The following is a 22,894-nucleotide window of genomic DNA, read 5'->3' on the forward strand; positions in this document are numbered from 1 at the left end:
GACACTGTTTACATTAAAAATATCTTCATTCTTTTCTTTATTACGTGCCCACCATTGACACTTGGTCCTGTTAGCATAGCTGTTAGCAAAGATGGCGGACACTGTTTACATTCTGGGAATGAGGCAAGTAGGTCCAGCTGCAGACCCGCAGACCACTCAACGAAACGCCCCTTTACTCAACGAAACGCCCCTTCACTCAACGAAACGCCCCTTCACTCAACGAAACGCCCCTTCACACTACACGACACTCTGATTGGCTCTCAAGAGACTGCGTCTGAAACGTGATGACGTTTACTAACGTGATAACGTCTTCTTTTATTGAAACTTTATTTACACACGCGTATTTCACAGACACTTGTTGACAAGAGACTTTTATCCCGGTGTGCGACAGGAATAGAGAAGAATAAATACTCGTGTTGACTTTTATGAACACAGAAATGTACTTTCTGTGAAATTTGTGAATAATTAATGTCACTTTGTAAAGTATGTAATGTTATAGCCAAACTGCTAAAATATATAAATGCCGATTGGAAAAGTTCTTTGAACATCACGTTTACACAATATAGTACCACGTTTTTGTGATATAATTATCACGTTTATACAATATAATATCACGTTTATGTGATATAATTATCACGTTTATACAATATAATATCACGTTTATGTGATATAATTATCACGTTTATACAATATAATATCACGTTTATGTGATATAATTATCACGTTTATACAATATAGTATCACGTTTTTGTGATATAATTATCACGTTTATACAATATAATATCACGTTTATGTGATATAATTATCACGTTTATACAATATAATTATCACGTTTATACAATATAATATCACGTTTATACAATATAATTATCACGTTTATACAATATAATATCACGTTTATACAATATAATTATCACGTTTATACAATATAATATCACGTTTATACAATGTTTATACAATATAATATCACGTTTATACAATATAATATCACGTTTATACAATATAATATCACAAATTCCACTTTGAACACACACTTTGAATAATTTCATTTGTTTTTGCAAACTTCCAACATCATGGCAACCTGTATGTTACAAAAAGGTGTGTTTAATATAGGCCTACATTTATTGAATGTCTTATTAGTCTGTAGTTTGACATGTTGTTCAACTGGACAGAACAACAATTAGAACTAATAAAAGTCTACTTGATTAGGTTTTTAACCTGAAAGAAACCCTCCTAAAATTCTGTGCTGGTGTGGTCCAGGTGGTGGTAGACAGAAGTTAAGTAGACAAGATCTGCTGAGTATGTCATTAAGGAGATGTTACCTATTTCCAGGAAGATATGTGAAACATTGGTATCTGAATCAAACCCAGCCAGTTGGACATCAGTAGGTCTTTTGATGAAAGTAAAACAAATGCACTGAAACCCTTGATTCTGCACAGAAAGTTGTATAATTTTCAAATCCATGTAATGAATACAAGTGATGAATGATATATTTTCTTTATTTTATACACAACAGACTATCCAGCAGACACATTCACTACCCAGGGATTACAGGCGCCTGAGGAATTCCTCACACTCCAAGGCTTTCTTGTAATTGCTCAGGAAGCTATCCAGTTTCTGCCTCGCTTTTGAGGAAATGTGGCTCTGAAGCTGTTCCCCAAGCTGGGTTATCTCGCTGACAAGACAAAACGATATAGCAAAATAATGAAGTCGTTAAAGACACTCAAATACATAATAAGATATAAACTGAAAATTGGATTAACAGTTTCCTAAACTATCCTGCTTACCTTGAGTCAAACTCTGTGCCACGCATGTACATCTCCTTGGCTTTGTCCAGGGAGATGGAGTGAACAGCTCCGAGGGCGTATACTGTTGCCTGTGGCATGAAGATTAAGATTTAAGATTGTGTTAGACAGTGACCATGTGTTAAAAGGAGACAGACATATGCAGTCATATAAAACATGTAGTCTACAAATCAGTGTCAGTGTCTGAGATCTCACCTCTGGCAAAAGTACATCCATTACGAATGCCACTGGATCTGCAGACTTCTTGTCTGTCTCAGTACGTTCGAGTACTTCAGACAAGAAGTGCATGACTTTGTCCACTTGTTCATCATCTTCAAAAAGAAGGATGACCCTGTCCTGTTTCTTGGCCCAAGGAGACACCGTGTTGCCTGTGATGATGTTCTATAAAAATTGTTTAGGATTTTAGTTTGGGTATTCATATACAAATACACAAACACCACACTAAATGCCATTGTCACTCACTTTAAGGTGTTGCAGCATGCCCTGATCCTCTGTGATTACACTGGTTAACAGACAACATGCCTCGCGTCGCTTCTGTTGGGCTTGTTGGGCCCTTTCCTAAAATTAAATTACACATAATATGCAACACTGAATACATGTGATTAAGAACTTTGAATAAGACATTTTCTTTCCCTGATTATTTGCACTTCCTCTGATAAGAGGTGTCATCCTGGCTGGCAACTTGTTTGGCCACAGTAACATCACTGCCCTAAATGGATATACAGATAAGCCTGTCTGAGAGGCAAATTGTTACATTATTTCTGAGAACAATCATTATTATCAGGGGCATCTATAAAAATGCAGGAATCTTGAAACTTTTTCTCAATATCTAAATTGTTATAACCTGTACATATAAATGAAAGAAAAAAAGGAGAAAAAAGGGAGAAAATCGCTGCGTCTTGCTTGCTGTTACAATCGCTATTGTTACAGCATGCAGACATAACTGGTTAATAAACCGCACTTAATTGATATAATGGATACAAATAATGACTATTCATCCAGTGTTCAATATCTAAATGTGTTTTTTATCCATTCTTACCTTTTCCTCCGTTATTTTCCCGTGTTTTAACCGTGTTACTTTTTCGGGTTCTCTCTTCATACTCGGTCAACGTAAACTTCATCACGTTTCAGACGCAGTCTCTTGAGAGCCAATCAGAGTGTCGGGTAGTGTGAGGGGGTGTTTCGTTGAGTGTGAGGGGGCGTTTCGTTGAGTAAAGGGGCGTTTCGTTGAGTGAAGGGGCGTTTCGTTGAGTGAAGGGGCGTTTCGTTGAGTAAAGGGGCGTTTCGTTGAGTGGTCTGCGGGTCTGCAGCTAGACCCTTCTCGAATGAGGTCCCATCCCCCTACGAGTGGGTCTAAAAAGTGCAGAATTAGCGTTGCAGTTACAAAGCTAAATGCAAATCGGTGAAGTATTCCTTTAAAGAAATTACCATTAGTAGTCTTTTTTAATTTGATTACATCAAAGAAACTGCTCCTTAAGCTGTTTTCTGTCACCGGTCCTGCCCTGTGAAGACATTCAAACAAACCAAACTTCACGATCTTTGTAATTATAAAAAAAAATAACTATGAAATGCTTAATACATTTCTTTTCTTTGTATTGACAACAAAATTCCCTTTAGGTGTACAGATCGAGTGCAAAAGACATGTTAAGATAGCCTTCATTCAGCTGCTTTTACCTGCTCTGCCCTTGGTGAATGTTTGCTCATTACATTTGTTTTTTTTTTTTAGAAAAGTCAATTCTTGGTCATGTTTGGGTGGGTTTCATTGAATAATTGCCTGGCAACAATGTAGTTATTGAATATTAAGTGGATTCTTTTCTCCTGTGCCACCATTCCATCCTAAAACAAACAGTTTTGTAGAGGCGTTTTCATGTCTTTACACAGCTTGTCTGAGTCCCCAGAGCCGCTGGTGCATAAATGTGCAAAAGAAAAGCACACATTTGCAAGCAGACTGAGCACACTACACTCCCTCTCTCCCTCTCTCCCCCCTATCTCTCTTTGTCTCTCCATAGCACCGTCACAGTCGTTCTGCCACACTTCAGGGAGACTCGTTAAAAACATTCTGGAGATGCATACTTTCATTCCACTTGCAAGTTATCAGTGTGGTTTTGTCGCAGCCAAAGTGCTGTGATGTAGCTTTGGTGTTCCCATGAGAACTCTGTCAAAGTGCCCACCCCTTCCGTAACACTTACCGCACAGCTCCAGCTGTTTCGCAGTATCTCCAGCAGTGGCCTGTAAATATCAGGTGGAACTCTCGACTATATGCGCTGTGAGCTGCAGCAGGTGCGATGGTAATAACATATTCTCTACGAGACGTCTTAAAAAAGCCTTTTTTTTTTTTTTTAGATGAACACTAGGTAAATAGCCGGCCCGGAGTCGATCAGTCTTTATCAAACTAGGCCATCCATCCCTTTGTTCCCAGTCGTTTGTACACAGCTATCAGACCTGGGCCACTGAAGAGGGAAAAGGACAAGCCAAGAGAAAGTAATGATGTTTGTGATGAGCCTCACTGTTGACTCAAGTCTTGCTGCTAAATCCCTGGACTCTCACAGTCAGACCATTACACACACTCAATGTGGTCCCCATAAGCTAGAAGAGGGGCTTATAGGAAGTGAAGGCACTCTTATTTGAGGCCGTGGTGAACACCAGACCACTGAATGCTGTCTGCAGACCTTGCACATTTCACCCTTTCAATTACAACTCCATTCTCCCAGTTGTGTAGCGCTCACCTTGGGGATCACATTTTGTTTATGTCTTTTTTATTTTAAGGACAGCCACAAGCCATGCTGTCACTGCATCCCTGCCATCACACCTCCATTTTTAATAGCATGTCCATGACCTATTGGGGGAGCACAACACCGACTGCTGTTCATTTTCTATTAATAGTCTATTCAGACAAACAGCAGGAGCTTTCAAAAACACAACACTTTCTTTTTCTTTTCTTTTTTTATTTCACTGGTATTATTGGATTTAGCAAACGTGGTTCCGGGACACACAAGTGAAATGCAAGTGTCAGCAGAGGTATTCAGGTAAGAAAAATGGCAGCCTTTGCTATGTATGACAAGACTTCCACCCTGCAGCTGCATCAGCTGGACGTATCCCTGGCTCTGTGCCGTCTTTATTCACTCTTTGTCGATGATGGCTGCCAAATGCCCATGTCACTGTCATCCGTTTGAGGGGAAGCTGGTGATCAATTAAACGCACACTCGTGTAGACGGATGGAATGAGATTGTGATTTCTTTTTATCAAAATTACTGTGCCATAAATTTACAGGCTTTTTTTTTCCTAATCAAAGGTCCAGTATGTAAACATGTAGGAGGGTAAACGTAATATAGTACCCATACGTTTGTGTATAAGACCGACGACCTGTCCAGGGTGTACCCCCTCCACCTTTTGCCGTATGTCAGCTGGGATTGGCACCAGCGGCCCCCCCGTGACCCTCATGTGAAGGATAAAGCGGCAGAAGATGAAGTATAATCTCTTCAAAATGAAAATCTTTTGGGGTTTTTTGCAGCTTTCGAAAAAAAGGCTTTTTGATATCCACATTAGGCAAGGGGCGAGCATTGAACTACCAAACCGTATGCACTTGGGAAAGGGAGGAGTGAGCGGAGCCGGGAGTCCCCCAGTTGACACGATCTGTCGTCTCGCCATTATGTGTCACTGATTCTTACAAAGTGAACCTTTAAAACAATGACAAAGTAGCCCCGAGACCAAGAAAGATGGAGACTGAGAGATACAGAGACTGAGCCCAAAGAATATACAGTTTCCTTACTTAGTCATCAGCCACAGTCTAAAAAGTTCAACCCTAATCATTGCCTATAATTAAGCTGCCTCTGAAACAAGAGCATTATACACGATGAATAAAATGGAGAATAATGGTTTGAGGGCACAACAAAGCAGCTGTATGCAGTCTTCCTTTTGGAGACAAAGCTAGCGAGGATGACAGCGTCCAGGGAGGAACAGGCACCAACATAAGCTGAGTGGGGACAGCTGACAGACAACAGCAGCTGTCGGCCAATAAACCAAAGACACTTCAGCCCTCTTGGTTTTAACAGCTTAGTGGCTATTTCCTGTCATGGAGGTGCTCGGATGCCCATAATATGACTACATCAGGCCTAGGAGGCGACATGGTTACACTGTGATGCTTGGCAAAAGTTGAACCAAGGATAAGTTGGCAGCATTTGGTGAGTCAACATGTTGATCCTCATTTCCACATTTCACCTGGGTACTGGGCGCAGCATTAGTGTGGTCTGCTGCAAATACAAAAGCAGCAGAGCAGAAAGGAAAAACACACACACACACACACACACACACACACACACACACACACACACACACAAAACAATGCTGCTTGAAATGCAAAGCAAACAGATATCACTTAGAATTTGCTGAAACGCACAAACAAAAACAGTGCACCTACTGCGCCCGGCGCATCACGGCACCATTAGAGGGGAGGCATAGTACTTTTTGGTGGAAAACTGAGTAATTATCTCAAGTCTCTCTTCTCAGTGAAGAGAAGTGCTGCCCCGTCTCCCTCTGTTTTCTGACAGCATTATTCATAGGAGTTCTGCATTGCAGCCTGAGCCATGTTTACTGACCAAAGCCGCAGTGTGAAATGCAGAATAATTGGTCTCCCCCAACTCCCCTGGCATTCCCTGGCACATTGTGCTGCTCTGCACGGCTCAAGCTGGAAGTCCAGCTGAGACGGGAATTTCCAGAAATTTGTCATCACTGAAATATGAAAAAGATGACAAAACTTAACAAAATCTATTTTGCTGTCAATACTAAACCACACACAGTACATGGTAGATAGGAAAACACTCACTACATACAAGTACCGTCTTCTAATGCATGTGTACTACCGACAATTTTCACATAATGTGATTGCTTTAAAATGGTAAGATGAGCAAAACAGATGTGTCAGGGCACAGTGTGTACACAGCTCATTATGCTAAGGCATTTCTGTTGGATGTGCAGACCAACACATAGGGAGGAGCTCTGTGTGTGGTGTGATGTGAGGCAGCACTGGTAACAAGCAGATAACAGTCCCACCAAGATGGCATTGCCAGAGCTTTGCACAGGCAGGAGCAGGTGGGGTGGAGCATCATTGCCATTCCGCACTACACACACACACACACACACACACACACACAAATGTGCAGGAGCACGCTCACACACCAACCCTGAGGCGGCCGTGTATCCCCCTGCCGACATGTCACTCTCCCAAACTGTGTCATGTTCTTTAGAGCAACTAAATAAAACCAAAAGGCAAACAAATCCTCCTGAGACGGGGGCAAAAAAAAAAAAAAAAAAAAAAGAAATGTGTCTGATACTTTGTACTTCTGTGCGTCTTCTACTTTCTAGGCTGGTTTCTTCAAAATGGCATTTACTGTTTGAGCTTTGCTATTCAACAGTGAGGTTTTAGTAAGAGGAGGAAGCCTCTCTTGAGGACTTACTGCCATCTGTTGGAACGGGGAGAAACTGATTATGAGCTGATAATGCTGTTTGAGCTGTGCTGTGCTGAACACTATATCCATTTGAAAGATGCAAGCTGACTTGGACTAGCAGGAATTATCCGCCCAGCTGAACCACTCCAGTGCATTCAGGAGTGAGGTGCCTGAATGACGGCCTGACTTTAAGTAAATTAACTTTTCTTCAGAAAATACTCAAGCATACATGATTGATCCTTTTCACACAGAGATGGATGGAGGTCCTGTTTATATTCAAAAGCAACTTGGGTGACACTTTTAACAGCTGTGATCGAGAAGGAGGTCGGAAACAGTGACAAAAACATGAGCCATCTGCTTTTGTCAGACTTTGTAAAATGACTTGCCCCAGTGAATGCGCATGGACCCGTGTTTCCAAACATCTCGAATCACCCTCTCACTCTCATTCTTGCATGCTTGACTGAACAATAATTACCACCCAAAGTGGGATAGCAGTGAAGAGAATGAGATGGCTGTTTACACTTCAGGTCACACATGCCAGGCTGCTTTTCTTGATTACTTGATTAGGTGAGGCTAGAGATCAACCACTGGAACATTTTCCAGGGAACATACGTTGGTCTGTAACACAACAAATGCATTTTCCTAACAAGCCTCTTCTCATTATTAGCTGCTTACGATGCAAGGCTGCAATTTTCTGCTAATTGCTCACAATAATTGTCCCCAGTATCTTAACACTCACAGTTGTCATTTGTGGCGACTGCGTCAGTGCAGTAATGATAAATGAACACGGCAGAATTCTTAAAACCATGACTTTCCATTTATTTTAAAAAGTCAAAATTTACAGTGAATGGCATAAACTTACAAAGTAAGCATAAAAAGGTGCATGGAATAATTTAATTTAATTTTATGGCAGTTTGCTGCAATCATCGTTGTTTGAAACGGCTCCATCACCAATAATGGAGGCAGAATCTTAAAAAGTGGCATTATATTTTATCTGCACAGACAGGCCTCTGGCAAATAACAGTTCAATGACTAATACAATAGCTGTGTAGGTTGCCTCCAACTGGCTCATTTTAAAGGGAAATGTCTTTCCAAAAAAAAAAAAATCCCCCTTTAATTACATGAAAGGGCTTCCAGTCTATTTACTCAACGGTGGCACTGTGACTCCCGAGTATTTATTCACAGAGAAAACATGTAGAAAATAAAAAGTATCAAAGCCCTTACATTGAAGCTGTAGTCGATATGAGGAGGTAGAGAATAGAAAAGGAAAAAGGAAATATAGGTTTTTGTTACAAATCCTTGAACTGCATCTGGTGCTTTGTTTATGTAAAAATACAAATCATGGTGGTAGTTACAGGTCGCGGTCTTCAGTCTGCCTCCTCCTCTTCAGACTCTGACTCTAGAAAGGAGAAACATCCTTCATCACTGTGCTTAAACAAACAGCGTGTGCACATAAAGCACTTGTGTCATTAATGTCATTTAAACGTCCAAACGGGGCGCAAAAGAGGACACCCAGAGATTGCTAAGCATAAGAGAGAAGTGAGGCACTAACCTTCCTCTGCATTTCTGAGCCATTCGACAAACGTTTTCATCTGTTCCAGAAAAACGCTCTTTCCTTTGGCGAGGTGGGCTTCATTGAACCACTTCAGAATTGGCTCCTCACTCAATACATCCGCTTTTAAGAAAAGAAGACGGGTGGGGGACAATTAAAAATGATGCCAACAGCACAGATGCGTCTACAGGTGCAGGCGCTTGAAAAGCAAATGTCGCCCGGCAGGTTGATGACATCCATCAAACCAAACTTTTGTCTGTAATCTACGGCCATCTGGCATCTTTCGCACATGCCTTAATACTGCAGTTTTCTGCTCCATAATGATGTCCCCCCCCCCCCACCACATTTAATGATGGAAAAAGGGACATCACAGACAAAAACACACACACACACACACACAAACAAACAAAGACACATACCTTTGTAGAGCAGTACAACAATTTTCTGGAAGGCCTTCATGAAGTGGATGTTGTCATAACAGTAATCCTGGATCTTCAGCAGTAGAGTAAGTTCAGAAAGTCCCTGGGAGGTAAAAGCCTTCAACAGCGGGCTGTATTGCTGCAAATATAAAAAAAAATAAAAATAAATAAATAAATTAACAGAAGGAAAAGGGGGTCAGAATATGTGCATGCTTTTTTACAATGTTTTTGATTTGACAGGTGGGATGGCTTTGGGTTAGTAAATCAATAATTGTCTCGGCTGAGTTCAAAGCAGATTTTCAAACATCTCTGAGGCACAATTTTTGAGTGCCACCCCGAAGTCTTACTCTCAGTTCTAATTGTGGTGCCATGATTGCCACTGAGTCAAGAAGCGGCAGAACCATATGACAGAAGTGTCACCTTTAAATGTTTAATGGCTTGTTCTGTGACTAGCTCCTCCTTCTTGTTCCACTCCACGGAGCCCATTACACACGACCAGATTAGTCCAATCATCGTCTGCTCGGAGATGTTGTTCTTCTTGGTTTCCTCACGCATGGACACAATAATCTGAGAAAGAGAGATGTGACGTATGTTAGCTAAGGGGGTTCACCAAGGTCAGCACATGCCCTGTATCACTGCTCATCAAATCCTGTCTAAGGTACGACGACCTCAGGAGGACACAGAGGATTGCAGCAGCAAATGTTGTGGTTGAGTGGATTTCAGCAACTTGTCACTAATTAATTGCCTCTTTTTCTTCTGCACTCCTCATGACATAAGGGGCAGGCAAAAGCAAAAAAAAATCTTAAGTGGTACCATCAGTGTTGTCATACAAATCAGGCACTTGGTGTAAAAGAAGGTCAACATCTAATAAGGCTTACATCTTTGAGGGGGTCCCCACGTGACATTTGCTCCTGAAGCTCTTTGTGCAGTTCCTTGCGAGCACCTATGGACTGCTGGTTTCTGACAAAGTCCGACAGCTCCTTAAGCCCAGCATCTGTGAAGTACTTTGAGAAGTGCTCACAACTGCGCTTGTTGGCAGGAAACAGCTCCTGAAAAAGGCACACAGTCAAACACGGACGCAAACATTTCCCAGCAGGCAAGCCCTGGGTTCAGGTATTTCAAACGCTCTTGTTCATTAATTGCCTGAGCACTGGATGACACAGGCACCTAAACCTGTTCATTTCATGGTGATTTTTTCCATTTATTTTTCATCGAACAATCTTTTCACAGTGGAAAACACAACCCTTCAGCATAACCGTGTTAATATTATTTCTTTGAAAGTATCTATCCTCACCATGAGCCTGTTGTCCATGCCAACCTTTCGCAGACTGCCACCAACAGAGTTGATGTCCTTTTCAGAAAGCCAGGATTTGAAGAGCTTTACAGCAAAAGATGCTGAAACACCTGAACAAATGCATAAAACTAAGTCAGCCGTGGGTAACAAACCTGCCAGGATAAATATTAGGTCTGAATAATACACTGGTAAACACAACATAGCAGGATATGATGAGATACACACACTCACAGCAAATATGAATTTCTCATTAAGCAAAATATTTCATTGACAGTTCTATAATGTCATGCATACATAATATCAATAATATCAATCACATCTGGTTTAAGGCATTTATACAACAACGGAGAACAAAACCTCTGCAAAATGCATTTCCAGGCATTATCAATTCATACTTAATGCAACAAAGTTATTTTGACATATTCAAATGTATACATATGGTAGGGTAATTTATTTGCTTCATCTCAAATATTGAATAATTAATGTAAACTAATAAATAATGATTTCCTCTGTAAAGGAGTTTAAATTTTAGCTGTTCTGTGGCAACATCTGTCGGACACAAAGTGGTGTTTGGCCTTACACGGACAAAACAAACAGGTTAGTAAATAAGTAACGAGAAGTTAAAGTACAAAGATATGGACACGCCATTTAAAAGTGGTCTTTTGGATTATGTTTTACTTTTTTCTCTCTCATTCTGTTACTTACAGACAAGAGAACAATGTGGTTTTAAAAGGCATAACGATGTCCCTGGGTGATTTAAAATACCCTAAACTGTGCAAGTCAACAAACAGGTACTACAGAGAACAAAACAAAAGCTCAAGAAGATGGTACAAGCTGATTCTCGACCTTCTTCAGGTCTGCTCATTTAATCCGACTCCCAACTACTTCTCCCTGTGGATCTTATCTGCTAAACAACTAAAAACACAACCAGGCAGGCCTACGGGGCAGAGATGCATGTACCTTCTTTAACCAGGTTCTCATTGAAGAGGCTGCTGAGAATGGATGCCGAGATGTTGCCGTTGGCGAGCAAAATTCCCGTTAGCATGGCCAGCTTGTTACGCTCGGACTCTGTGAAGCCCTTGAGAAACAGCAGCAGCTGCCAGAGAGTAAACACACAAACACACACATTTTAGGCTGAATTTTTAGTGAGACACATTTTTTTATATAGTCGAGTGGAACAAAATGGTTTTGAAAATCATAAATTTGACTTCATTTGACCAACCTTTTTAATCTCCTCCTCAAATCCTTTCTCCAAGTATTTGTAACGCCTGATGAGCTTGTTAAAGACCTGGAAAAAAACAAAATACATTTTTGCTTCAGTATTTGTTCAAACATTTCGATTTTTAGCATTCATTTCTAAGACACTACTGACCTGTGCATATGCCTGCATGGTCTCCATGTCCTCTTGTGCTTTGAAGAGACAGAAGTCAGTGCACGTCATGTCGTCTGACAAGGTTCCTCCTGGGGCTGTAAGAAAACACATTTTCTTTATTTTTAACGGTCTACAAATCTATGAATTTATGGAATTCATTTATTTTTCTGTTTTGAATGATCCAAGCCCATGATGCACAGCACATGGAGCAAGTGCAATAAAGAGGCATCCAAATCCACTTGCATCATCACTTGCATATGAATAAAAGAAATCACTTGTAATTAATAATAGTTGTGCTTCAGAATCAGGATATGTTATTACTGTTCATCCTTGGAACAAGCAGTGCATATGTGCCTTGCCCATGTACTTACTGCATAACTATCATGATAATGCCCTGCAGTCACTGAACTCGCACCAGATTCTTGTTGAACTAAAGTGCAGCTGCTCCACATTGCCTCAAGACAGCGAGATGCCAACTATGCACCCAAGCACAAATTGATCAACAAGCCCATGGGCAGGCACTTACATGAGAGCAAGATCATACGTTTGAAAAAATGTGGGCACTGAACAGTAAGATCAACAACATTGATCTGACACTATTGGTGCTGCTTTGTGCTGGGTTTAGATGGGGCCCAGATAAATTGTCGTAGCTATGGACATAGTATAAAAGTTGAGAAAACTACAAACACTTGGCTCTTACCCTGGCTAACACTGTGCTGGTGGTGCACATAGGACTTAGCTGTGTAAACTGCTAATCTAAGATGTTTTTGTAGAGGCAGATAAAATCATAAAGTATCCACCCACTTACCCAGCATTCCACCGGCCACCAGTATATCGAACAGAGTCTCTGCATAGCGTCTGTAGTCAAGTTTAGCACCAGAGGCATCAAGGAATTTTGCGACAGCTTCCAAGTCAGTGCCACTTTGGTTCAGACCTTGAACAATACTTTCCTGAAACTGGGAAGGGTCAAACCTCTCCTTTTCATCTGTTGAAAACACACAATCATTTCAGTTTATATCTGCTGCTGACTTATGAGCTATGAAATTGTAAAAAGAACCATATTCACTTCATGAGCATTTAGAGCTGCAACTAACGATAATTTCCATAATCGATTAATCTGTCGATTATTTTCTGGATTAATCATTTGGTCCATAAAATGGACATGAGGATGTTTTCCAATGTCGTGTTTTGTCCACAAACCAAAATGCCTAACTTTTAATGATTTCTTTGTTATCCAGAGCAAAGAAATTAAGAAACTATTCACAGTTAAGAAGCTTAAAATATTGGAAATCTTCAAACTGATTGATTATCAAAATAGTTGTATTTCAGCTCTATGAGCATTCACAGTCACACATATTTAAGCTTTTGCTTGAGGTAACTCGTAAATATATTTATTCGTGTTTGACTGCTGTGTGATCTCATTTTACTGTGGTCATAAACAATATTCAATGTGTTATATATTTAGTCAATAAATGGACAAGAATGTTATAAAATGAACAAAATTCAATGTCATATTACATTCATTTTCAGTTAATTTGTCAATTTTTCTTTCAGTTAATCAATTGGTATATATAGTGCCAGAATATACAAATAAATGTCCCAGGTTCTCTTCATCAACAAGATCACCAACAAAGGCTATGGTTATTTTTAAATTTCTGCAGAACGGTACAATCAGTGCCATGAGTCTTCTCACCTCTTTTCCTGGTTTTAAAACGCTGGCCTGTAAGCGTAGGCTTCTGCTGCTTTTGATTACTCATAAAAGATACTCTGGAAAACAAATGTGAAGAAAATAAGGACAAGGTTAAGACAGCCTCCTGAAATTATTGTCAGAAGACAGACATTAAAAAGACAATGGTTTTCTTTCAAACTGCTTAATTTAATCACAATGTAGCTGAAGACAATTGGAACATTTCCTTTTGCAAATTAGAGACCACTAACATAATTATTGAAGTTATTTATCAATAGCAGAGGTTGCAACTTAGGATGTGGGTTATTCTCATGTCTTGTTTTGTTCTATATAACAATATTTTTTGCATTAAATACATAAAGGTAAATACATGTAATGCATAAATGCTGGAAAAAATATCTTAAATCGTTCTTCATCTATAATATAGAAATGTTAATATTTTTTATTGCATCTAATGTGGTAATACTAACATGACAGTTTAAATCTATTTCACACTGAAGCTTAATTTAAATATCAAACTAAATCACAATAGCAATACAATTTGATTCCATTTGTGAATAAGAATGAATCAAGAGAAAGCAAATAATCAAGGAAACAACACAACAAAGTACAGTGCAGGTTTGTATAATCACATACACAACTCAATACAAAGCTAACCAGGGAACTAGCAATGACAGCGGACTGACAGGTGGGTGTAACTTGTACCCAGCATTTAAAGCTAACATGCTTTAACGTTAGGTTACCTTTAGCTACATGATATAAAGGCTGACTTGGACTTGCCAACGCTGTCACAATTCGAACGCGATTCCATCAAATGATATCAGAAATGTCTGGTTAAAAATGTCATAGGCATAAAAATCTAACAACTGAAAATAAAGATTTCTCTAAGCAAGGAGAGCCAACCCGGATGTGTGACTTTAGACCGGGTAGCGTTAGCTAACTCCGGTTAGTTTCTCCCCTTTTTCGTGACAACACGCCACAGCGAACTGAAATATATGACGACCTCATTCAATATGTTACCCACAATCATTCTATAACTCACCGAAATCCTCTTTAAGAGCAAAAACTGTCCGTGAAATATAAAGTACGACCGCCAGATACAAGGAAATTGTGGACACTGCCGCGCATGCGCGGTAACACAATCTTCCTGGGTCACTACACTCATGCAGGGGGAGTAGATGCTCAAAAAGAATAAAAAATTGAAAACAAAACAATGTCCCGAGGTACTTTTAGCGGTGATTTTATGAACAATTACGGGTTTATGATACGATGTTATTGTATATGTACTCTCTTAATGATGTACGGCGGATTAATGACAATCGTTTTAATTACTCCCCCCCGCTCAGTTCGAAGTCGTTTAGGAAAAGTGTCTTTAAATAGAAAAAAAATAAATAACAAACTTGAAAAGACACAGTGCCGTACTCTTTACAAATGTATTTTAACCGGCTCCATTACACACCAAACTGGCCCAAAGTTTTTAAAAGAATTAAAGAATCGGTCGAAAAGTCGCTGCTATTTATAATGAAAACACAGGAGGGAGATGTTGTGCTGTCAGCTTGATATTATTATATGTCTGGGATGAAGGGAATCATTTAATGTTGCGTTAGAGTTCACCTCGTAAATCTTGACACCCATTTTCATGAACTTCTTTTACTGCTTTGTTAAATTGTTCTTGTACAAGATTACTTTATCCATTGATTTTTTTTATATAATTAAAACCCAGAAAAAAATAGTAAAGCACATCATTATTTCTTGATTAAGGTGTCAAATTATAGTTATTTACCTGCATTAGTGAGTGGTTGAATGTTCTGCTTGATTCATTTCTGACTTTTCAGACAAGCCCAGTGAGCCGGCTCAAATTTGAGTATCAAAATTTTAATTCATTAAGTTATTTGCCAAATAGATAACAACAATATGTCTAGTTTTAAGGAAGTTTTTGAATTTGTTTCTAAAAGAAATACGTTTTTATGACAGAATGAGTGAGAGTTCCGACAACATGTGAAGGCATCACAGCCCAGTCCCTCTCACCCTCCGCCCCCTCCACGCACTGGAGGTGATTAGGGGACGCTGGGACTAGCCCAGTGACGCCGCTGTTGCCGCTCCCTACGCCCGGCGGACCCTGCCCCTCTGAAGTCCATCTCCACTCACTCCGCTCCATTCAAAGTGCTGAGATCCGAGTGGGAGCCACGTCCAGCAGCCTCATCCTGTACAGCAGAACACACGCCTGAAACTGAAGACAGCGTGGAAAGGAAGGGCTTCAGGAGCCACTCCACACCGCAAGAATCGCTCCTGGGATCCTAATTTTTCTTTTTGTCCATAAAGTGGATTTTAGGACACCAGGGAGCAAGTCCTGCAGAGATAAAGAGGCAAGTTTGACATCTTAATTTTTTCTCGGCTTGTTTTCTCCCGCAAATCGACACACTTATCTCTGTCTGTCTTTATGTTTGAGCCACTGTTGCACTCACGGCAACTTTTCCCCAAAGTTAACTTTGCACAAGACGCTCCGCTTCATTCATTCCTTCTCTCTTCCAGCAGGAGGGGGTTGGGATTTTTTTTTTCCTTTTTCTTTTTCTTTGTGAACGAATTGTTATGATTTGAGCTTTAACGTGTCTGCACCGAGTATTAAATATGTTCCACTTTACGTTCGCGGTTTGTCTGCGTCCTAATCCAAAACCCAATAGTCATTTAGCGACGTGAATAAGAAAAAGCGTGCTCACTAATTGCCTACATCTGCTGGCATGAACGCTTCATCTTTGTAACTCAAGAGTCAAACCCGGCTGCAGAGAAGAGTCTGGTCAGCGTAGAAGACAGGGTTTTTAAAGATGCTGCTGCTGTATGTGGTCATTAAAAAGTTTGGCTTCACGAGCGCTGGTGCTCAGTGAAAAGACGCACAATAACAGCAGAGATTGTGTCTGTGCTTCACTCTGGTCTCACGCAAAGTAAAAAAAAAAAATATCACTTTGTATTGTCCCAATTAAATGATATCTGTTAGGATAGGAGGATACATCTGGATCTGCAGGAAAATGTTGAAAAGTCTCTTTCAATATGCACTCCTCTAAATAACACAGGAAATATGATTTCCATTAAAAAAAAACACAGAAGAACAAAGTTTTAAATTGCATAATCAATAGGGTTCTCATGTCATTTAGGTGCTAGAATGGCCATAATGCATCCATGGACTGGAATAAATCACTCTATGACATGAATAAAAATTTGTCACCTGTGTAAAAAAAGCTTTTTAAAGCTAGTCTGTGTGGGCTGACATGCTGTGTTTCTGTCAAAAGTCTCCTGTGAAGCCATTCTGACATTCATAATCAAAGAAAGACAAGGAACTAAAACCATTTTAGCATAGCTAAAAAAAATGCATGACATAATGGAAGGGGATCACTTTAAATACAAGTGGTCAAACCAGAGGAAAAAGTGTGTTAAGTTGTTTTATGGGGTGCTACAAAACCAGCTATATGTTTTGTTTTGGGTTTGTTGCCAGTGCCCCCCCCCCCCCCCCCATAAAAAAATGCACAGTTTAAGTGCATCTGGGTTTCAAACCAGGTCTGATTCAAGGTTTATGGAAACTGCTGATTGTACTCAAGTCTAAACATAAATGTGTCCTTGTTTCCCCCCCCTTTTTAGCTACAAGTATTTACGGTCTAAAAATGTGCATGATTGAAAAGTACACGGGCGGAAGTGACATTAATCTGTTGGGAGAGTTACAAACGTTTTCTGGTTTAAATGTCAGACTTTGTGGCTTTTATTGCCCTGTGATTGTTTCCCTGATTCCACTGAGTGTCTCGACTCCTCATTCCATGAACTTCAAATCTCTAGAGGATCAGATAAGAGTTTTTTTTTTTTTTTTTGAAAGGATTGTGTGTTTCTCTTTGTGGTTTTTGCACAAATACGTCCCCCCCACTGTTGGCCACTGTGAGTCTCTGTCGGGGAAACCAGATGGGAACTTTATTACCCGCATTGATCAAACAAACAGTGATGTAAGATGAATGTGAAAGGTAGTGTGTGGTTAGCCTTCAGACTTACTGAGAGGCTCTTGGAAAAAGTAACAACCGTTAGCTCAGACTTGGATGATGGCAGTGCGTGCATGTGTGTGTGTGTGTGTGTGACTGCTGGCCCATCCAGTAGCTCTACCTCTTGATGGCTGCGCTCTTAAAAGTTGCAACTGCTTTTTTGAATGTGCCAAAAGTCTTCTCATGAACATGTTGGACTGAGGCGCTATGGTCTAATGGGGTGTGTGTATAGAGGACCAAAGTCCTCTCAGCCAGTACCATGGTGATGAATACTGTTTGCACTTGTATGGCTGTGCAGCTCAGTGTAGTGAGGCGTGTGTCTTGCGTCAACTGAGATGGACACATGCGGTGCCACTGACCAGACCTTGAAAACCATTGAGCAGGCTATCTTCCTAGAGTATTCTCCTTATTCAGAAAGCATTTTAAGACCTCATTATGACGCACGTCATAGTTACCTTTTACTATAAAGCAAACCTCACTGTTTTTTTCCCCTCCATGTTGCTTTGTTGTTATAGTAAATCTTCAAATTCCCCGTTCAATCAAATCATTTTTATCTGCTCAGTTCGATTTGGAACATTTTCCCACAGCTTCAACTTTGCGCCCTTTGTCTGAAGCCAGGGTAATAACGCTGTACGTTTTGATTCAGCTCACTGTTGCTTTAAGTCTAGCAGCTGCTTTCTCCATTCACTTCTGTGAAAACAAGCCAGACCAAGTGTTTCCCTGCCTGTAGTGCAGACGAGGCTGACGCTGCTAACTAGCTGGAACATATGAGCATATTCATGTAACACAGTGAAAAATTGCAACCTTGCAGGGTTGTCCTGTGTGCTTTGATTTAGGGCTACATTTTTTGTTTTTATTATTTTTTTTGGGGGGGGGGGGGGGGGGGGAACTGTGGAGCACGAGTCCAACTCCAACATAAACATGCAGAAGTAATTTTACTCCCTTTTAGAAATTAGATTTAGTAGTTTCAGGGAGATTAACACTTTTTAATTTTGAAAGTTTGTGTCAGACTAAGAAGATATTTTTCTTATTCTGTCTTGTTTATGTACTGACTGTCTGGGTGTTGTGTGAGTTATAAGCAGAAAGACATTAACACGGTATCATTATCTGTTATTTTATTGCAAGTCATATGATCATCTTAAAATAAGTATTACATGTTATTGCCTACTGCATATTTTAACTATAGCGGAAAAGCATTAAGTAATTTCAGAGCTGTTAGAAATGGGTGATATAAATAAGTGTGTTGCTGTAATAGGAAGTTTTTTTTTATGTAAAATTCCACTGTAAAAGTCTAATTAAATCTCAACATCATAGCGAAAGTGCAAGTGATTACATGCTGTGTGCAAAGAAACATGGGCCTGTGTTTAGAACTGTTATCTCCCTAATCATTTGGACATATTACATGCGCACTGTGTGGATAAATGAGTACATGCTTCGAGTTCTGTACGCAATGGAACATTATTTTTTGTTATTGTGGCCAGTGTGAAAATGTGCCTTTTAAAGCTAGCTGCCTCCCATTGTCTGAAGCAAGATAAAACTGGTGGCAAGAACCACGACCAGTCATTGTGTGTAACACATTCATGGTTCTTTAAATTTGTTTTGCAGTAATAAGGAAGCAAATTATGCATTAGGGACATCTTTATCTGTGCTGACTCATTGCTTATGGAGATGAACTGGAAATGGAAAACATGGCAGTACTCAGTTCCTGAAAGTAAATAAAGTTAATGCTTTCAAACATTCCAGTTTTTGTGAATTTCCAGTTGTACTTTTTTTACTTGCTAGCATCACACATTTGAATTCCGTTCAAGGTGCTAGCATTTCGCAGGCTAACTCATCGTCATGGCCCATCAACACCCGTAGCATTTAACCAGCATTGTTTTGTGACAAATTCACTTCATTGTAGTGGAACTGCGAGTTAAATACATCTTTACTAATTTATCATGTGAAACTCAACATGAGGTTTTACCTGCAATAACAGCTACAGCGAATAATAGCAAGCAGTCTTGACAGTGCTAACCTTTGAGACAATATTGCACCAGGGAGAGACAACAGAGAATGCTATTGTGGCTTATTAGCTGTGCTGCACTTTTCACTTACATTTCAGAGTATGAAATATGCCACAAAAGAGTAATATTTTCCAGCAACTGTGAGAGAGGACTCTTATAGAAATGTTTTTAAATAAGCTGTGTCAACCAAGCAAGGGCAATGGGAGCTAACAACGTCTCTCAAGCTATCAGCGAGCTATCCCTTTGTCTGGGAAAGTTGTATTTCCTTCAGTTTTCATTTAACCTAATGGCGTACTGTCGTGACCAAGTGTCAGGGTAGTAAGCAACACATTTACAGTTGAAAATCAGAAGAACCTCTGTATTTAACTCGGGTAGATAGCATGTTAGCGGTTAGCCAAGGTCACCAAGTGGTGCATTGAATACTGAAACCAAAATTTTAGGGATGCACAATATTACTGACACAGTATCGGTATGGGAAAAAAATTAACTTTAATACCACATGTATGAATGTCTTTTTAATGGCTGAGTTGTTTAAATTAAGTAAAAGATTATATAGGACATGGTCTGATATAGTATTTTACAGAAAATTGCCAGATGAGATTGCTTTAGCTACCTTGTGAACCTAAAAGAATAAGTGATATAGACAATAAGAGGATGGTTGGTGAAAATGAAGTTAAAATAATCATCAGATCTTTCCCTAGCTGAGATCAGTGAGACACCTGAATATGTAAAGCTCATGGTTACCTCACTCAACTGTTCTGAGTTCATAGTCCCTCATGTCTCATATTAAAAAGCTGATTCAAAAGATATGTTGTCATAATCTTTAAAGCTGACAGTTATATTCCTATTGCTGACGTGCATGTTCAGTGGATTAATTATGGGGTTGTTTGCTTTTTGTCATCTTGACAGCCAGCTCCATTGTAGGCTCAGTGTCTGTAGTCTTGACGTGTCCCTGCTGTTGTATTGTAAATACATGGCAGTGTTTGTTTTAAGTCAAAGGTTTATGTTTAACCAGACTATATGATGGTTGCGTGGCACGAAAACGCGATGTGTACATTTGAGCTAATGAAAAAACGTTTGTGGTCTCAGCCTTGTCATAGTGCACGTCTGAATTCTAAACAATCGCATGTGTGCAGCTTTGACAGGAGATGGAAACAATCGATTTACAGCCATTAAGTGCGAAATGTTCAAAATGTTCTCATTTTGTTCGCCCTCTTAGTGAGCCAGTGAGTAACTGCCAGTTTGTTCATATGCCAGCCTTTGCGCACACTGGCTTGCACAGATCTGTACCTGGCGCGGTGTCGACGACTCAGGATTCCAGGTCACTTTCCCAGGCAGCTGTTCACCCTCTGCCTGTCTAAACCTCCTCTCTGTCCTCTCTGTCCCGGTCTGTTCTTTGGCACAGCCTGAGCCCCGCTGCTCCTCCATTAGAGAGGACTTTAATCTCCATCACTGCCAGCAGCCTGTGATGTTGTGACTCTTCTCTCTCGTGACAAGGCCAGCCTGATCTGCAGTGAATTTACAGACGATTACACTGCATAATAGATTTTATTATCATTTGTTTGCACATAGACGCCACCACGTTCTTAAACAGCTGCTCCCAAGGCAGAATGACACCAATCATCTCTCAGGGTATGGCTCACACAATACCCTTTAGATTTCCCCTCAAACCACATGTCATTGTATACTGCCATGTTGTTAAGCGTACAAACATTTTCACCATTTAAAAAGTTTACCTTGAGCTGTTTTACATTTAATCAAGTACACGTAATGGCTGTTTTGAGAGCCTCTTTCACCACATGCATGTGAATGCTTGCACGGTTGTTGACCTTTGCCTGGGTGACTTTTTGCTGAAGGACAGAACACGTAGCATCACTTGAGAGTTTGTAAATAATATATGTACATTTAATGGTGTTTTTTTTTCCGTTATTTTCCCCCTATAGCTTGATCTTATTGGAAAATATATAGGCCACTGTCAGGGGCAGGAAGTGTGTGATATAATATTGTTGCTGACATGCATAGAAATCCCAGGTCCTGCCCACCCATCAATAATAGACCCTGGAGTCTTGATGATAAAAGCTCTCGCTCATGTTTTATTTTTCTGTTGAACAACTTGGCATCTCTAAATACAGCACTTTAATCTGTGGGAATTATAGATGAAATTCCCCTTTCAAAATGTAATCATGTGACTTATACTGACTGTCCTCACATCCAGCGTGCTCTATCTTATCTTGCCAGAGTGCTTTACATATTCTTTGACACCAATGGGATGAGACATCTGCTAAGTGCCAGTGGCAGGTATTAGCATTGAATTTATATAGCTGATAGGTGATGAATAATGGCAGGTGGTTGTACCAGGAAGTCTCCCTAATGTAATTACTATGGAAAGTACCGTACACACACGCACACCCATCATTCTTGCAAGAGCTGCCGTACAATAAAGTCTCATCCATGGCCAGCAGTGTGAAACACGCGCTTCATGTTAAATCAGTATTTATTGTACCTAATTTAAAAGGTGTGCGGACCCCTCCTATTCGCTACACATGGCCACACTTGCTCGTAGCTCACGCGCTCAGTTGAGGTGACATGCATCCAGACCAAGGGCAAAAGTTTTGATACATCACTGATTCATGAGATTTAGATTTGAGATTAATGGCTAAAGCCTCTGGGCGCATGTGCTGCTTACCCCCTAAACATTCATCAGAGAGATTGATGAAATCTCTCTGATGCAGAATGCATCAAAGAGATTGATAAAGTGGGACACTTTCAATGCAGTTTCATTTAGAGTGATTTGACTAAAGTTTGTGCAAGGGTAATTTTTATTCAGACAGTTAAAAAATAGCTTTTCTTTTTTATCAACATTTAAATATTGGGAGTAATTTGTTCGACATGACGAACCATAAAAGTCAGTGTTTTTAACGTCAGCCGACAGCGACTAGTTAGCCCGTGAGGATAATCCTCTGAGTTTAATCAAGGCTGTGAGGTTTCTGTCTCATTCCTCCACCTTGGATCTACTACAACAGTTAGCAGCAGGCAGCGGCTCTTATTAATGGGGCTGTGTCACTGGCTGCCTAGAAGCCAGTTCCAAATCTGGGGTAGTGGGTTATCAGCAGAGGAGCTATGAGCATCCGGCATCCAGGCTGCAGACAGATGCAATATGTTGTTGCTCCGGATGGCACAGGCACTTGGGCGACATAGACACATAGTGTTCTCCCCCAGGTCAGCGAGAGGCTTCAGCATCTGTTTTCTGTTTAAACTCTTGTTTGTTCATACCAGAGACTCAACTCAGCACTTTCTGT

At 40.2% G+C, this 22,894-nt stretch overlaps 3 protein-coding genes across 6 annotated transcripts in view; 1 reads left to right on the forward strand and 2 right to left on the reverse strand.

The window, feature by feature from the left end:
- Window positions 1–1,481: 1,481 nt before the first annotated feature.
- On the reverse strand, window positions 1,482–3,077 carry LOC131455173 (PWWP domain-containing DNA repair factor 3A-like). The gene is made up of 5 exons (XM_058622641.1): window positions 2,845–3,077; window positions 2,268–2,363; window positions 2,001–2,186; window positions 1,788–1,876; window positions 1,482–1,675 (listed from the first exon to the last, which is right to left on the reverse strand). The coding sequence occupies exons 1-5, from the start codon at window positions 2,902–2,904 to the stop codon at window positions 1,549–1,551; spliced, it is 558 nt and encodes a 185-aa protein (XP_058478624.1). The 5' UTR covers window positions 2,905–3,077; the 3' UTR covers window positions 1,482–1,548.
- Window positions 3,078–8,044: 4,967 nt separating this feature from the next.
- Window positions 8,045–14,722, reverse strand: LOC131449149 (eIF5-mimic protein 2-A-like). The gene is made up of 12 exons (XM_058622066.1): window positions 14,616–14,722; window positions 13,580–13,653; window positions 12,695–12,871; window positions 11,887–11,981; window positions 11,737–11,802; window positions 11,475–11,610; window positions 10,515–10,624; window positions 10,099–10,269; window positions 9,641–9,787; window positions 9,221–9,359; window positions 8,802–8,924; window positions 8,045–8,648 (listed from the first exon to the last, which is right to left on the reverse strand). The coding sequence occupies exons 2-12, from the start codon at window positions 13,641–13,643 to the stop codon at window positions 8,617–8,619; spliced, it is 1,260 nt and encodes a 419-aa protein (XP_058478049.1). The 5' UTR covers window positions 13,644–13,653; window positions 14,616–14,722; the 3' UTR covers window positions 8,045–8,616.
- A 915-nt stretch (window positions 14,723–15,637) lies between these two features.
- The window catches only part of myo1b (myosin IB), a 63,527-nt gene continuing 56,270 nt past the window's right edge, over window positions 15,638–22,894 (forward strand). For 2 of the 4 annotated variants that reach the window (XM_058616386.1, XM_058616397.1), the window contains exon 1: window positions 15,639–15,939. The gene's annotated coding sequence lies outside the window, so the exon portion shown is untranslated. Of the gene's footprint in view, window positions 15,940–22,894 lie in introns of all 4 variants that reach the window. The other 2 variants (XM_058616376.1, XM_058616407.1) reach the window with 2 other exon arrangements.

This window comes from Solea solea, chromosome 2 (genome assembly GCF_958295425.1).
Source record: "Solea solea chromosome 2, fSolSol10.1, whole genome shotgun sequence".
Taxonomy (NCBI): Eukaryota; Metazoa; Chordata; class Actinopteri; order Pleuronectiformes; family Soleidae; genus Solea; species Solea solea.